The sequence below is a fragment of the Oryctolagus cuniculus genome, chromosome 16 (genome assembly GCF_964237555.1).
Source record: "Oryctolagus cuniculus chromosome 16, mOryCun1.1, whole genome shotgun sequence".
Lineage (NCBI taxonomy): Eukaryota > Metazoa > Chordata > Mammalia > Lagomorpha > Leporidae > Oryctolagus > Oryctolagus cuniculus.
This window is the reverse complement of record NC_091447.1, coordinates 28,345,961-28,363,968: the sequence shown is the minus strand read 5'-3', so window position 1 is coordinate 28,363,968 and position 18,008 is coordinate 28,345,961. Positions and strand designations below refer to the sequence as shown.

General features: G+C 42.2%; 2 protein-coding genes across 18 annotated transcripts in view; one reads left to right on the top strand and one right to left on the bottom strand.

Annotated features, from left to right (window-relative positions):
- Positions 1-6,680, bottom strand: part of STARD3NL (STARD3 N-terminal like) — a 52,052-nt gene extending 45,372 nt beyond the window's left edge. For all 8 annotated transcript variants that reach the window (XR_001794042.3, XM_008261656.4, XM_051853311.2 and 5 more), the window contains exon 1: positions 6,542-6,680. The gene's annotated coding sequence lies outside the window, so the exon portion shown is untranslated. The remainder of the gene's footprint in view (positions 1-6,541) is intronic.
- Positions 1,689-18,008, top strand: part of LOC138845873 (proline-rich proteoglycan 2-like) — a 169,190-nt gene continuing 152,870 nt past the window's right edge. For 5 of the 10 annotated variants that reach the window (XM_070059738.1, XM_070059736.1, XM_070059734.1 and 2 more), the window contains exons 1-2: positions 1,689-6,864; positions 15,877-15,956. In XM_070059738.1, coding sequence (XP_069915839.1) covers positions 6,109-6,861 — 753 coding nt within the window. In that variant the 5' untranslated portion in view covers positions 1,689-6,108 and the 3' untranslated portion in view covers positions 6,862-6,864; positions 15,877-15,956. The remainder of the gene's footprint in view (positions 6,865-15,876; positions 15,957-18,008) is intronic. The other 5 variants (XM_070059740.1, XM_070059737.1, XM_070059735.1 and 2 more) reach the window with 2 other exon arrangements.

The following is an 18,008-nucleotide window of genomic DNA, read 5'->3' as shown; positions in this document are numbered from 1 at the left end:
GCCCCGGCTCCTTGAATGATGTTTTTTTAAAGACCAATATCATCAATATCAAAAGATAAGAATTTTCCACAGAAATAAAATACAGATGTCTGGCTTCCAGGGAGAACCAAGCAATTCTGGCCCTTCTTCCCAGTGGACCCTTCTGCCACCCTCACTTACTTCCAGCCCCGGCAGGGACTTCCGCTCCTGGCTCACTGGGTGTCTGGTTTTGAACAGCTGGTAGCCAGTCAGAGCCAACGGTGCTGGGTAAGTGTCACCAGGAGCACTGCCTTGGTACATACCCAGTACCATGGCTTACCAGTTGTGCAACCTTGGACAAGTCACTTAACCTCTCCGCATCTGAGAGCTTGTGTAAATAGCGACAAAAATACTACACCTTACCTTAGAGGGCTGCTGCGAGGAATAAGTTAGCTGACATATAACAGGGGTTCTCAATGGGGTAGTAGAGGTGGGAGGGCGATTCTGCTCACCCAGTCCCAGGTCATGTGGCAAAGTCTGGAGACATTAGAAGGAATAACACCCAGAGGGCCTGCCGCTGGCACCTTGTGGGTAGAGATCAGAAACACTGACAAACACCCTACAATGGATAGGACAGCCTCCTCAACATGGACTCACCCAGCCCAGAATGTCAGGAGTGCTGGGGATGAGAAATGCCAACACAAAGCAGTAGAACAGCTCCTGGCAGAGGGAGGAAGCACTCTGCACACAGAAGTCACCATCAGTAACAGTAACAGCAACAGCAAGTGCTGGTGGCTGCTCCCACGCCGGCTGGAGAAATGTCCCATACTCAAAAGCCGTGGTGTTTCCTCTGATGAATTTAGCATCCCACACATATAGAAACACGTCCTTGAAGCTCCCTAGTTCTACATCATTAATTCAGTAAGCGGTTACTTCAGAACAGTAGTTGTCAGAATATATTTTCCCGAAACAAAAAGCAGTCAGAATATATCTTGGTGAGCAATGATGTGCGATACTTTGAGAGTGTCCTGGGAAACGCGGCATGGGAACCTGTGATTGCTGCAATTTAAAGGTGCTAGGCTGAAGGCCTCCCAACTCCAGGTTTAACATATCGAATGGAAGTAAAAAGAAAGGTTTTCAACTAGAGAGCTGACGAAACCCTATACCACCCCCAGTGTGGACCTGAAAGATCCTCCAGTAGGGAGGCTTGTGACCTAGCAGTTACGGTGCCAGTCAGGAGGCCAGTGTCCATCATTGTACTTGGATTTGATAACCAACCCAGCTGCTGGTCCTGAATCCAGCTTTCTAGTGATGCACACCCTGGGATGCCTCAGTAACTGGGGTTGTGCCATACACATGGGAGAGCATGACTGAATTCTTGGTTCCAGATTTCAGTCTACCCCAGCCCCAGCCATTGCAGGCATTTGAGGAGTAAAACAGTGGACTAGAGGGTGTTTGCTTTCTTTCTCTCCCTCTCAGTGAACCAGTGAATTGGAGGACATTTTCTCTCTCTCTCTCTCTCTCTCTCTCTCTCTCTCTCTCTTTCTGCCTCTAAAATAAATGAATACAAATTACAAAAAAAGATCATCCAAGTTTAAATAGCTCAGAGCCAAGGATCCTTGCTGGGAGTTCAGGCTTTGATCTTGACTCACAGCAAGAGGTATCTTCCAAATTGAGGCCAACTCAAGAGCAAAGCAGGGAAAACAGTTAGAAAAGCCCAACCTGTGCTGATACATTGCTTAAGGGGCTGCCAGGAATTCTGACACGGGGCCTCAGAACCACTGATGGCCTACGCGGATGCCCTGCTGCCAGCAGCCGGCACTGGTCAGTCATCTATGACCAGTACTGCAAGTAACAACAGGTCCTCAAGTTCATCTCTCGGGGCCTCACTGTTCTCATCTACAAGGATACCCGAAAGTCATGGTAAAACAGAATTAAGAGATACCTTGAAATCCACGCATACTTTTTTCATGATGTTAATTTTCTGTGAACATTTTGAAAATCCCTCTTAAAATATTCCAAAGTAGACAATGCTGTTACTATTTTCTGGTACCATAAACACAGAGAACATTTATTTTGTTTGTGACAGTGTGTCTTCAACAATTACTGCCCAAAGGTTTGAGTGTGTCTGTAGGGACGCTTTGATAATTGTGGAAGTCAGACCCTTAACTGAAACAGGAAAGAGCTTCTGTTGAATCAAAGCCAAGAAAATCCTAACAGTGCTTCTCTCAAAGTGAGGTAGTAAAAATGTAAATAAAACTAGAGGGCTCTACAATCCACAGCAAACTCTGCCTGTACGATACAAATTGTTAAGTCTTTTAAGCTCAAGCTAACATTTATTTGAACACCTGCATACAGAAGGGGGTCTTCAAAAAGTTTATGGAGAACGTGAGCTATGAAAAATTATGCATGGTGGTGGCTGTTTAGCCCAGTGGTTAAGACACTGGTTAAGATGTCCTGTCCCAGGGACTGTGGCATAGTAGGTTAAGCTGCTGCCTGTGATGCTGTATGGGTGCCAGTTCCTGTCCCAGCTATTTCACTTCCAATCCAGCACTCTGCTAATGCACCTGGGAAAGCAAAGGAAGATGGCCCAAGTGTTTGGGCCCCTGCCACCCACATAGAAGACCCAGATGAAGTTCCTGGTTTCTGGCTTCAGCCTGGCTCAGTCCTGGCTACAGTAGCCATTTGGGGAGTGAACAAGGGATGGAAGATTTCTCTGCTTATGTGTCTATCTAGAACTCTGCCTTTCAAATACATAAATAGATATTTTTTTTAAAAATGCCATGTCCGACATCAGTGTGCCTGGGTTGAAACCCAGCCTGTTCCTGACTCCAGCTTCCTGCTAATGCAGACCTGGGCAGTAGAGGTGATGGTTCAAGGTATTGGATTCTACACATGGAGACCTGGGTTGAATTCCTGGCTCCCACTTTTGGCCCAGCTCAGTCCAGTCCCAGTTGTTGTGGGGGCATTTATGGAGTAAACTAGTAGGTGGGAACTCTTTCTATCTATTGTCCCTCAAATAATTTTTTTTAATTTAAAAACTATGCATGGATTTTTAAAAAAATCTTTTTTTGCACCAAATAATAGTATATTACCAAAGATAGCAAGATTGGTAAGCCATTTCTCAGAGAAAGATACCGAAGTTTCATAAAAAAAGAAGGCCTCCATTAAAGAGGCAGAGGAAAGGTTTCATTGAGAAAGCAGCATGGGGTAGGCATGTGAGTGGACAGGGACAGGCAGACCTTTGGCCGGAGCTGTGCACCCAGAGGGCATTCCAGGCAGAACACAAGTCACGGCTCTGAAGCTGGAAAGCTCAAGGCGGGAGTGGGAAGCCCAGGTTGGGGCAGGAAGGATTTCACAACAGAAGGATAACACTGTAATTCAGGGCCAAATTCTGTTGGGCTGGAACTTCAGACCATGGACATCTACTGCAGGAACAAAGGTCAAGACCAGAGATCCTCAGTCAAGACATTCCATTTCTCTAAGAGCAAAAGCTCCCTGTCGCCTGAATTTGAATATCTTCTAACATTTTTTAAAAAAGGAGGATATTAATTTTATCAATATCATTCTAACTTGACTAATAAAAAAGTCTCCATTAATTTTCTAGAGAGTCAAAAGGTCATCCAGAAACTAAATTAAACCATTTATGCAAATTAGTTAGCTACTATTAGTCTACAATATTCCAATCCTAATTACTGAAATAAGCAAACCTCAGAAACAGATTAGGAGTGTTTAAAAAAACTTAGGACATAATAAACCATTTATCAACCATATGCCTATAAACAGATTTCTACATATTTTTTAATATAACATATTGCTAAGAAAGAGAAGTTAAATCACTGAGCTGACCCAATAACTTCCTCAATTATAGGAAAAAGTTTATGTGCGAACAGAAACTCTGAGCCAGCAAGCTCTACACTATATTCTCTCACAATGCATAGGGCTAAAGCTAGGAAAATAGTAACAACTTTAAATTCCCTGTCCAGTTATTTCTGAAATTAAAATATTTTTTTAAAGTTATTTTGAAGCCATAGCCTTCTTCCTAACAGAAATCAATGGTTCAAATGGAGAGTTCAATATTACTCATTCAGAAAGGGGAAGGGAAATAAGCAAAGGATTATTTTAGCCTCAGAGAAGTACTGTCACAACTTTTAAAAACTATTTTTATGACTTTATGGATGATAAGTTCAAGATGCTGAAATACGATATTTTTACAAATATACAGAAACCCCTTGTTATGGTCTTTCATGAAGGAAATATTGCAGAAAAAACACTAGGCTGAAAATCAGCAGGGTGAGAACCTGGCGCCAGTCTGGCCACTGGCTATACTGTTTTCAAAATCACTGAGCATCTCTGTGCCTTCAGAGCCCCACTCTAAACTGAGAGGGCTGAATCGCATGATCTCTAAAACGCCTCACCATGAAATGTCATCTCAGATAATAGAAGTCTGTGGCTGCTGTTACACAGTCATGAAAACAGGGAGGTGGGAGACGATGAATAAGGCTTTGGACTAAAGCTAAAGAGAGTTCAAGGCCATGCTCCACTGATACTAGTTGAGTAGCCTTAAGTGCAAATTTCTTTATTATTGAAAAGCCTTAATAATTGCCTTTGCAAGATATCAGAAGGATTGGGATGTATGTAAAGTACCGGGCACACTGTACACACTCGATAAATGTAGACTTGATGTTTCTGATTGGTAACACTAGTCCTAATAGAAAATCATAATCCGCTGAATGTGGTTCTATAAAACTCGACTGAGAAGAGCAGGAACTGCCAGTGCTTTCCAATTGGAAAGCGGGCAAAGATAATATTGGAGAGAATTCATGGTTTGCAGCAGGGAGGAGAAGAGCAGGCAGTTGGAGATACGCAGAGGTTTTGAGTTGCACATAACAACAACGAAAGGAAAAACCAGCATGGGGCACAGTGCTGAAGGAGGGTAGACTTTTTTTTCAGTGTGAGGACCCCTGGAGTTACTGCAATGATTTTATAACCAAAATAAAATCAAGCAGAAGCTGTCAGAGAGTGTGGGTGCAAATCATCCTCAGCCTGTCTAGAGTGCCCAGCTGAGATACAGACCGCGTGTTCCTGCCAACTCCTCACTGTCGCCTGCTGCCACCGTCCCCCATCCCACTGTCCCCTCCGTGCACTCTGCTGCCACCACACTGGCTTCCTTCACCTTGCCACACGCCAAGCTCACAATACCTTTAGTTCCCCTGACTGTTCCATCTGCTTAGAAACTCCCAGCAGATCTTGCCCATCTACCCAAAGCATCACCCGCTCTGGAAAGCCTTCATGACTGCAGTATCTAAACTTCCCCCACACCCCAGTCACACTCAGGCTACTCATCCCGTAATATCTTCTCCAGCATTTATTACTATCTACAGCCATTTTTGGGTTTACATCTTCGTTGTATTTCCTCCAAAATGTCAGTTCTTAGAGGGCAGGGACTGTCTCTAAATTTAATACTCAGCATTCAACATCTAAAACGACACATGGCACTCATTAGATAACACAGCCACTGAATAAATCCAAATGATAATAATCGCCATCCCTCCCAGAAAAGAGGGAACGCTCCACAAGGTGGTTTTAATTTCATTTCTTTAATGCAGCTTTATGCAGTGCAATTAGGTCGTAATAAGGGGTTTGAGATAGCAAGGTTTTAAAGAAAAGGGATTCTTCATAACAATACAAGTTATTATACACCCATGCATATTTACCTGCACCTTGTACCGTACCCATTTTTACTTTGTAAGCATTAATATCCACTGTCTTACTACTGGAATCCACACGTACCGCGAGACATCATAAATCCTTTTGTTTTGCCGGATCCTGCTTCCAGAAAGAGGTGTAAGGGTAGATGGCATACAGAGGATAATACTACGAGGAAAACTGATATAACACTGGGCTAATTCCAGCTTTTCAGAGGCGAGCCCTGCTACTCCGTTACCCTGCTACACTGAGGCACACCATCACTGAGCCAACTGATGGATTCAGTGACTCCATCCGCGAAACAAGACAATGACGCGAACAACTGCCATATTAGAGGAGGCTAAGAGAAGTTCCACCATGTGAACTCGTTTATCTAAAACAGAACGAAAAAAATCCCTTCCTAATCCTCAACCAAAAGTAACCACTCTTCTGAGATTTCACATGCGTGGGCAAAGCAGTGAACTGAAACCGGGCCAGAACGTTCCTGACTCACTAATTTTTATTTGGTTTTGTTTTTTGAAGAACAGGAGAAGCCCACGACCGGCTGTGTCCGCAGAACCTAAGCACCTGCCCCCTCCCCGGTCACCGTTCTGGGTCTCCGGAGGGCCCACGGGGGGGACTCCTCGGGGTCCTGCAGGTACCCCGAATGCCTGCCCGGGCCTGGGAGCCGGGGGCTGGGCGTTCTGCAACTTCACGTTCGCATCCATGGTAAGCTGTGCCTGCCCTGCCCCTCCTCCTCCCGCGGAGCCTCCGCGCCGGGCTCAGCAAAGACCGCGCACCCGGACAGCGACCTCGGCCCGCCGGGCTCTGGGGAGCCCCGGCCACGTCACCGGATCTCGAAGACTCAGTCCGCCAACCTGTCAAATAGGCCTACCTCATCTGGCGGGTCCGGGCCGGCCGCCCCAGCCTGGCCCGGGGACTGAGGTTCCGCGGTCGCGCCGCCGGGGCCCTCGCGGGCGGAGGGGCGGGGCTCGGCGGGGCGGGACCCGGGACCGAGCCCAGCGAGCGACGCGCACGCCGCCGCCGCCGCCAGCCGCCCCGGGGCCTCCCCGGGTACCTGCCGCTGACGTCAGCACGCTGACGTCGGCGCACAGAGTCCGCATCTCGCTCGAGGGACCGAAGACCTGGCTTAGGCGGGCGTGCGCCCTAGAGAACTTAGCATATTCGTCAGCTCCTCTGTCAGTCATCTCGTGACCAGTAAGCGACGCGGGAAGGAGGGAGAGGGAGGGCTGAACGGGGGACAGCCATGGCTGGGAGGGTGGGAGTCTGTGGCTTCGAGACCGCGGCTGGGGGCTCTTTCCCGCAGTCTGCACCGCGTCGTTTTGCTAAGCGTCGGCTGCCTGACGTAGGCGAGTCTTCCGGTTTCCTCAGGCCGGCTTGGGGGAGATGCCGGCTCCGGCTCCCGGAAGATAATCGCGGGAGTGCATCTCAGGGCCTCGGGGCACCTCTGAGCTCCCGGGGGTGACGTAAGCCGTTCTGTTTCCTCGCCGGGGCTCGGCTCGGGCGTCGCCTGCTCAGAGCTCGCCTTGCCCCTTTCGCCGTGCCCCGTCCTGGCCCAGCATGGGGTCGGCAGTAGTAGCCCCCAGTTACCTTTGTTCTGTCAGGACGTCGGGCTTCTTTTAATTGCTGTTTCAGTTAACATCTACGTAAGCTTATTTTCAATAGATGCCACAGTTACATCATTCAAATTTTTAAAGGTACAGAGAGGGACAAACGATGAAAATTGTTTCTATTCCAGTTATCTATGCAAACACGATGTTTTTTGGGGGGCGATGTTCTTCCAAAATCATTGTTACTATTAATTTAATTTTTTATAAATTTATTTTTTAAAATAATTATTTTATTTATTTGAAAGACTGAGTTATAGAGGGTTAGAGCCAGAGAGAGAGAGAGAGAAGTCTTCCATTCCGCTGGTTCAGTCCCCAAAGGACTACAACGGCTGGAGCTGTGGCGATCCAAAGCCAGAAGCCAGGAGCTTCTTCCAGGTCTCCCACGTGGGTGCAGGGGCCCAAGCACTTGGGCCATCTTCTACTGCTTTCCCAGGCCATAGCAGAGAGCTGGATTGGAAGTGGAACAGCCAGGACTCAAACCGGCGCCCATATAGGATGCCGGCACTGCAGGCTGAGGCTTTAACCAGCTGTGGCACTGTGCTGGCGCCTTTACTATTAATTTTAAATCACGCAAGTAAAATAATGAAAAAAAAAACACAAACATTACAAGTTAGGCTAATATCCTTTTAAGGCACTAATTGCAAAACCCAATCTTTAGATGATGGTTCCTAGTTTCCTGTACATTTGCATGTGTAGATTCTATTTGTTATCTTACACTCAGCATTGAAATATTTCAAGAACTCTAAATCAACCTCTTTTAGAATACAGTGTGGTAGTCCACAGAATGTGTGTGTGTGTGTGTTATATAATATATAGTTTGTTTTTTCTTTGATTTATTTAGTTTACTTTTGTTTCTAAGTGTTCAAAGAGATCTCTCTCAAACACCTGCAGAATGGAAGCTGTTAGAACAGAGACATCATAACTTAGTACTGAAGAAGCACTCCACATCAGAATGGAAATGGAAGCATGGGAGAGTAGTATAGAATTATTTACTTATTAGGGGTGTGTCACTTCAGGGACAATGAAAAGAAGTGGAAACAGAGAATTCAGAGACCACACAAAGCAAGTCTTCACAAATCTATGGAAAAAACAATCTACTTTTAAAAATCTGAAGAAGAAAAAGTCTAGGACTAGATGTCTTGATTGGTGAATTCTATCAGGCATTTAAAGAATCAATACTAATTCTTTTCAAGCTCTTCCAAATAAATCAAGAGGAGGGAACATTTTATAATTAGTTCTGAGATTGGTGTCATCCTAATACCAAAGCCAAAAACTTCAAATTGTAAGATCTACGGACCAATATCCTTAATGAATATAAATTCAAAACCATCAGTAAAATATCAGCAATTTGCCTCCAGTGACTTAGTAAAGGATTATACACTATGACCAAGCAGGAACTATTCCAGCATTGAGAGCATGATTTAAGAAAATCTATCCATATAGTTCACCATAAAAAATGGAGCGAAAGAGAAAACACACACACACATGATTATCTCAAATGACACAGGTTAAAAAAAATTCAAAATAGAATACCTGGTGACTTCCGGGGGCTTCACCAGGGAGGAAGGCATGTGTGTATGTGTGTGTCATGGGCACTGACGTCTGGACTCTGCACTGCCTCTGGAGGGGCTGGGGGACCCCTTGTAACATTTCTGTGTGGATTTCCTGGAAGCCACTGCTGCGGGAGGGTGTTCGGAATGAATTTCAGGAGCTCGTGAGTTGGCATAATGAATGAACCACCTCTGTTTCTGTGTGAGTTCTTGCTCTTTTTCCAGAATCTGAAGCCAGAATGTGTCACAAGAGCCCCTCTCCTGATGTCGGGTGGGCTGGTGTGCATCTCCTCCCGACGCAAGAGAGCGGTGGGTGTATTTTTATGAATGTGGGGTTGGGCGCTGAGCACTTCCTCTTGTGACTTGTGATTTTCAGAACGAGTGCTACCTTACTCTGTAATCGCGATAACTTTGAAACTGTACATGACTGGAAATCTGCCAGCCATGGCCACCCCAATTCTGATTGTACCTCTCTTCCCAGCCTTGAGTCTGTTCTGTGCTTGTCTGGGGGGTGAGGCAGCTGGCTCTGACCTTCGCAGGGCACACCCTCCGCTTCTCTTCACCGTGACAAACCACTGCATTCTGCTGTTTCAGTTTAAAATAAAAGGAAACATATTTAAACAAATAGAATACTTGGGGCAGGTGTTTAGCCTAATAGTTAAGATGCTACTTGGGATGACCACATCCCACATTTAAATACCTGGACTGTATTCTCAGCTCTGGCTCCTGCTTCCAGCTTTCTGCCCATGTGGACCCTGGAAAGCAGTGGCAGTGGCTCCAGTAACTGGACTCCTGCCACCCTGGATTGAGTTCCTGACTCCCAGCTTCATCCTCAGAGCTGTTGCAGCCATTTGAAGAGTGAACCAGTAGGAAGACACATGTGCATGGGAGCTGTTTCTCTTCCTCTTAAATAAATGAATAATTTTAAAAAGACAACATTCTTTTAGGAATAAAAGGAAATTTCATAGACCCACAACAGCATAATCAGCAGTGAAATATGAGGATAAACATTGGACTTCAGGGTTAAGCCTCTGCTAAGGACTCCTGCATTCTGTAGCAGAGCACCTGTATTTGAGTCCTGGCTCCACTTACAGTTCCAGCTCCCTACTAATGCACATGCTAGGAGGCAGCAGCCATCTTTGTGGGAGACCTGGGTTGAAAGCTCAGCTCCTAGCTTCAACTTGTCCCAGCCCTTACTGTTGCAGGTTTGGAGAGTGAGCCAGCAGATTGGGTGATCTCTTTCTGTCACTCTGCTTTTCAGTGAATAAAAAAATAAAAGACACACACACACAAAAAAAAACACAGTTAAATAAAAAGCTTTTCTTCTAAGATCAGGAACAAACAAGGATGCTCCCTTTCACCACTGCTCTTCAACATGGGCTGGTATTTCTACTCAGAACAATTAGGCAGAAAAACAAACAACAAAATACATAGAAATGGGAAAGAAAGAATTAAGACTATATTCAAGGATGCCATGATGCTATATATATAAACTCCCAAATATGTCTTTAAAAAAAAAAAAACAGAAGACTAGAGCTATTAATGAATTTTTAGCAAAGTTGCTACTGGAGATCAACACACAAAACTCAGTTATATTTCTTTGCACAATCTGAGACACATTGAACAATCTAAAAAGAATTACAAAACAAATGGTATTTTACAATTGCAAAAATTGTAATAAAATACTTAGGAAGTAAAATACTTACATACCCAAAAACAAAAAAACAAAAAAAAACAAAAAAACATTGCTGATGTAACTTAAGAAGACCTAAATAAAAGGAATGACATCCCATGTTTTTGGATTTGGAGTCTTATAATTATGATAGAAAAATAGCTGAAGCCATTATTAAATTAAATAAGCAGGAACTCACTGATCTGAGGCTGTCTTCATATTTTGGGTTCCCATGCACTAAACTGCAACCTTAGGATGTAAACATATTGAAGCCTAACTTGGGAGTCCAGCTTATTTTTAATATTTACTTCATTTATTTGAAAGGCAAACATAGGGGAAGAGAGTGAGAGAGATAGAGATAGCGATACAGATACAGATATAGATAGAAACAGCCAGAGCTGGGAGTATCAAAGCTGGAACAGTGAATTTTGTTTATAGAATCAATAAAATATCAAAATCTTGAAACTCTTTAATGAAATGAGAAAACTTGATCCTCAAAATTTGCATAGAATTGTTATGAGGCCCAATACCTAAAAGAATATTGATAAAGAAGAAAAAAAATTACACCTCATGATCTTAAAATTTACAACAAAACTAGAGCAATCAAAGGAACATGGTGCTGGTATAAAGCTACCTATAGATCAGTGGATTAGAATGTAGGGTCTAGAAATAAGCACATTGAACTATGTACATTTATTTCCACAAAGTAGCAGGTGGGAATAAGGATAATTTCTACAACAAATGATACTAAGACAATTGCATATACACAAGCAAAAGGATGAAATAGACTCCTGTCTCATTCCATGTACAAAAACTAACCCAAAATATGTTCATAGCCTAAGAGCTAAAAAATAGAATTCTTAAAACATGAGGTCAAATCTTGATCCCCTGAATTTGTCAGTGAGTTCTTAGATATTCAACAAAATCACATACAACAGTGAAAATAAATGTTGAAATCATCAAAATTAAAAATTTCTGCATCAGAGAACATTGTCAAGAAAGTGAAAGTACAACTTACAAAATGGGAGAACATTTTTTGAGAAAATATTTCTAAATCATGTATGTCATAAAGGTCTGATAATCAGAAGACAGTTCCTACAACTTAATAGCAAGAAGAACCCAATTAAATCATAGACAAAGAACTTGAATACATTTCATCAAAGAATCTATACAAATGACTAATAAGACCAAAAGATGCTCAAAATCATTAGACATTAGGACAAAATCAAAATCACAATGAAGGACCATTTCATACCAACTATTACAGAAAAGAGAGAAGGAGAGGAAGACAGGGAGGGAGAGGAAAAGGGAAGGGGGCGGGGAGAGAGTAAAGAAAGGAAAATAACAGGTGTTGGTGAAGATGCAGAGAAATTGGAACCCTTGTCCATTGCCAATGGGAATGTAAAGTGGGGCAGCCACTGTGGAGAATGGTTTGGTTATTCCTCAAAAGTTAACCATAGGTTGTACACATTGTGGCACACTGGGTTATGCCACCACTTAGGGCACCTACATCCCACCTGGTTTAAGTCCTGGCTGTTCTATGCTTCTGATCCAACTCCTGCTAATGCACCTGGGAACTCAACTACTTGGGTTTCTGCCACCCACAGGAGAGACCCAGAAGGAGTTCCTGGATCCTGGCTCCATCCTGAACTAGTTCTAGCTGTTGTGGGAGTGAACCAGTGATGGAAGATCTTTTTTCTGTCTCTGCCTCTCTCCTTGTCACTCTGCCTTTAAAATAAACAAAAATTTTTAAGTCAAACATATAATTACCACATAACTAATTTCCACTCCTAGGTTATACCCAAAAGAATTGAAAATAGATATTCAAATAAGTATATCTATATATGTAGTCATAGCAATACCATGCACAATAGCTAAAAGGTGGAGACATCCCAAATATCCATCAACAGATGAATGCACAAACAAAATTTTTCAATATTAATGCAATGACTCTCCCCACCAAAGAAAAGTGTTTAGAAGAAGTTTCTTCTCACCAAACTTCCGTGGAATTAAGGTATGGGGAAAACATATAATTATAGTAAATATGAATGAAATATCCAAATTATATGAAACATTCACAATGTATCCTTTAGCTACGTTAGTGTAAAAATTGAAATTACTAGGGAAATTTCTACCATGATAAACCCAAATAACCTTCTGCTCCTCTTTCCATTTTAGACTAGCCATTCCTTTTTCATGCCCTAGAAGTGGTGTTAAGAAATAGATATAGAGTGATGATGCAATGTACATACCATTTTACAGTTTTATAATGATCATGAGAGTACATAAGTCCACAGATATATGAGGAGAATTGAAGTCTTACAAAAGATATATTTATAATGGAAACCAGTAGTACACAGAGTGGAATGAACAGGAAAAGATGTACATATAAGCTATTGAAGAGGTGGAATTTACAAAGTGCTGATAGATTATTAACTTTATTTGGAAAGATAAATGTGGGAAAGAGTGATTGGAGAATTTTGCACTAACTCAAGAATTCAGCAGGAAAGGTAGAATCAGCAGGGGTGAACCTGTAAACTCATTTTGTACAGTTTGTGTTTGAGGTAGGTGTGATTCATCTCATGTGTGCATCTGAAAGGTAATCAGGATGATAAAACTGGAGAGTTCAGGAGAGATATCATCATTTTCATGAGTTTAAATGATGCTACTCAGGCAGAAGGTACACAATGAGAACGGAAGAATGTAGAATGCCAGGGAATATCATTATGTAAAGAGTAGTTAGAAGCTGCAGAGAACAAAAGGAAGCATAGACACCATGAACTATGGTTGTCCCTATAATGAAAAGAGGGATTTACACCTTTTTTCCACCAACAGTTTTCTTGCATTACCTCTGCTATTTATTAATTTGCAACTAAATAAGTCTGAGAGTTTGTCTAGAAGAATAAGCTTTTTAGTAATCTAGTAATTAAAATTTCACTAGTGCACATTACAATTTAGTTCTCATAAGATTATGGTTTTATATAAATTTTAAAAAGTTAGAAGCTGGAGAGTGGTGATTTCAATTTTAAAAGGAAAAAAATGCACCCATCTGATCCTGGATGAGCATTCATTAGTGGATGACTGTTGGGTAGCAGAGTATCTATACTATCCAAAGAGGTAAGAGTCTGATCCAGGTAGATTTTGAATGCTACTCATTCCTTATAGTGAATGGAATGTAAATTCCAGTAGAAGTTATCAAAAAGGCAACTTCAACTGTAGCAATGTAACTGTCATAAATGGAAAAGACAAAGAGAAATACAATTTATGAGACCAGAGCTAATGTTAGAACTTCATAAAACTTTGCCAACGCAAATCATCAGTGAATTTGGTCATTTCCATCCTGTCTCTCTTTACTTGAGGGATTTGGTTGCATTTTGGTGAAGCTATTTAGCTCACTGTGGTCTCTCATGTAACACAGGACCACAACTCCAATGAGAATCCTCTCCTGCTCCACTGAGTGAGTCAAGACAGCCAGGAAGGAGGCATCCTTCTGCCACTGTGACTCACCATGCATGAGACTGAGCTGGTGACCCGGGTAGGGAGCCACTGCATCTCTCTTACATGTGGACGCAGTGTCAGCCAAGGCTGGTTAAACCACCAATTCCACACGTCAAATGAGGCCTCCACCTTGCAAAGTTGCCAAGAAGTCATGCAGAGGTCATTGGTCTATGCTTCCCAGCTATGTGTGTAAAGTTTGAACACAATGTTTTTGTTGGCAGGCAGAAGGTCCTAAAGATTATAGTGGTAACGTGTGAGGAAGGGTCAAAACAATGGCAGAATATCCAGGAAAGCAATGTTTATCATTGTCCTGAATTATTTTCAAAGAAAGTTATCCATGTTGCTAGTTTGACTTATCTGGGGTTTTCTTAGACTTTTTGTAAGCATTTATAACTTGATATCTTTTCTGTGTTAAAAAAAAGGAATTCAAGTAAAACCATTGTTAGTAATTCTTAACTTTTGGCAGCATTGTGTTGATATGAAAGTTTTCCTGTAAAATTATGCTCTCCATAAAGTTGCTTTTAACCAAAGGAAAATAATACAGTCTGACAACTCTATAATACTCAGTGTTTGTTTTGGGTGAACTCATTCAATATTAGCAAGAAATGATAAAAGTTATTGAAATATCTTTGTTTAAAATATTAGTCTGCTTAGAATCTTAGGGAAAAGGAGATTGTCTCTCTTGCCCTCCCTCCTTCCCTATCTCCCTCCTCTTTTTGCTACAGATAAAAGAAAAAAATCTTGAAAATACAGTTCTTACACCTTGTCCATTATCACTGCATGTTTCTAATGATTTCAAAATTTTTTCTTTTAGATTCACTAATATCTGGTTATAATGAAGTGGATGCTATTTAGGCAGACTCATTACTGATATGAAATAAATCTACATAATATGTTAATTTCAGCCTTTCACTTTAAAATTAACACATCACTTATGTAAGCAGTATATGATCACATGCTCCTTGTAAATAAATCAATAATATATTCAATTATATATATAATAAACAATATATCTGTAAATAAAGGTAAAATCTCTTTTTTAATCCTTTCACAAAGAGAACTACTGCTCGGGCCGGCGCCGCGGCTCACTAGGCTAATCCTCCACCTAGCGGCACCGGCACACCGGGTTCTAGTCCCGGTTGGGGCGCCGGATTCTGTCCCGGTTGCCCCTCTTCCAGGCCAGCTCTCTGCTGTGGCCAGGGAGTGCAGTGGAGGATGGCCCAGGTGCTTGGGCCCTGCACCCCATGGGAGACCAGGAAAAGCACCTGGCTCCTGGCTCCTGCCATCGGATCAGCGCGGTGCGCCGGCCGCAGCGCGCCAGCCGCGGCGGCCATTGGAGGGTGAACCAACGGCAAAGGAAGACCTTTCTCTCTGTCTCTCTCTCTCACTGTCCACTCTGCCTGTCAAAAACAAAACAAAACAAAACAAACAAAAAAAAAAGAGAATTACTGCTCAAGCATTCTGTGTAGAACATTTCCAACTTTTTCTTTGTATTAACATTATATACATTAACATCTGAAACTGGTACACTGAACAAGTAAAACGTATTGAATATACTTTGAAAAGATATTTTTGCTTCCTATAAGTGTCTTGAAACATGCTGAGTAGGAAATGTTTTTCTTGGCCAGTGGATTAAAACTGGGCATATTCATGTACTCTTCTCATTCCTGTTCTGCTGTTAAGTTGTAAACTACAGTCCTGTAAGAGAAATTAGAAAGCCTGATGTTAATAGTAATCAGCACTTGAAATTCCTCTTAAAGGGAAACCATCTCCCTTCTTTTGACTGGGTCCATTATAAATAGATAACTTGGGAAAGCATAAAAAAAAGTGCCCTTTGTTTCTTCTCACTTTCTAACTAACCTCCTTCCTTACTCCCTAGCAGGTATTTCTAACACTATTGAGTTTGGAGCTGGAGGCGTGGAGAATGAAGAAACGAGGTAATGTGGCATTAGGAGACAGGTAGGAATGATGTTAACTTTAATGTAATATTAGGGATGTCTCTGTGATGTCTGGCTGAGATTTTTTTTAAAGATTTTTATTTATTTATTTGAGAGGTAGAATTGCAGACAGTGAGAGGGAGAGACAGGGAGAAAGGTCCTCCCTCTATTGGTCCACTCCCCAGATGGCCACAACGGCCATAGCTGCGCCAATCCAAAGCCAGGAGCTAGATGCCTCCTCCCGATTTCCCATGGGAGTGCAGGAGCTCAAGCACTTGGGCCATCCTCCACTGCTTTCCCAGACCATAGCAGAGAGCTGAATCGCAAGAGGGGCAGCCGGGACTAGAACCAGTGCCCATATGGGATGTGGGCGCCGCAGGTGGAGGATTAACCCACTGTGCCACAGTGCTGGCCCCTGAGGTGTTTTGTTTTAATGTGATTTTAAAAATCTGCATAATATAAAATGTACCATGTTAACCATTTTTGTAATATAGTTTAGTAGTGTTAATTGAATTCACATTATTGTGCAACTGACCTCTATACATTTTCATCTTGAAACTGGAGCTCTATACTCATTTAATGATTCCCACTTCCCCTTACTTCCTAATTCCTAGAAATGACCATTCTATTTTCTGTTTCTAGGAGTTTTACTACTATATACACCTTATATAAATGGAGTCATACAATTATTTGTCTGTGGTTGTGTTATTTGACTTAGCATAATGTTCTCAAGGTTAATCCATATTGTATCATATAATAGAATTTTTTCACTTTTAGGACTGAAATATGTATATATACCACATATACATATATCCCATATATACTACAGATACATATATGTGTGTATATAAGTCTACTTGTATCACATATATATTTATATGCCACATTTTATTTACCTGTTCATCCTTTGATGGATATCAGAGGTTTATTTCTCTTTCTTGGCTATTGTGAGTAATGTTTCAATAAGCATGAGTATACAGATATCCCTTAAAATTCCACTGCTTTTGTACGTATACCTATCAGTGGGATGAGTGGATCATAGGGTAAATCTATTTGTAGTATTTTAAAGAAACCTGCATACTCTTACCCATAGTAACTTTACAGTTCCCACCAACAGTGCACAACAGTTCCAATTTTCCACATCCCAATAATGTTTATTATTTTACCTTTTTTTTTGTTTGTTTTGTAATAACTCATTGTGGTTTTGATTTGCATTTCTAGTTTTGTGTCTTGGTTTTGTACCTTACAACTTCGCTGGATTAGTTTTTTTATTTCTTTTTTTTATTTTATTTTATTTATTATTTATTTTTTGGACAGGCAGAGTAGACAGTGAGAGAGAGAAAGGTCTTCTTTTTGCCGTTGGTTCACCCTCCAATGGCCACTGTGGCCGGCGCACTATGGCTGGCGCACCGTGCTGATCCGAAGCCAGGAGCCAAATGCTTCTCCTGGTCTCCCATGGGGTGCAGGACCCAAGGACTTGGGCCATCCTCCACTGCACTCCTGGGTCACAGCAGGGAGCTGGACAGGAAGAGGAGCGACTGGGACAGAATCCAGCGCCCCGACCGGGACTAGAAACCAGTGTGTCAGCGCCACAGGTGGAGGATTAGCCTATTGAGCCATGGCGCCAGCCTGGATTAGTTTTTTAGTTCTAACAGTTTTTTTCCCCTGTGGAATCTTTGGGATTTTTTATATATAAAATCATATCATCTCTAATCACAGCTCATTTTACTGTTACTTTTCCAATTTGGATATATTTTCTTTTAAAATATTTTATTTATTTATTTATTTGAAAGGTAGAGTTACAGATAGGGAGAGGGAGAGATAGAGAGAAAGGTCTTCCATCTGCTGGTTCACTCTCCAAATGGCCACAATGGCTGGAGCTGGGCCAGTTTGAAGCCTGGAGCCATGAGCTTCTTCTGGGTTTCCCATGCAGGTACAGAGGCCTAGGGTCTTGGGCCATCTTCCATGGCTTTCCCAGGCCATAAGTGGAGAGCTGAATTGGAAGAGGAGCAGCAGGTGAGGCCAGTGCTGTAGCTCAATAGGTTAATCCTCTGCCTGTGGTGCCGGCATCCCA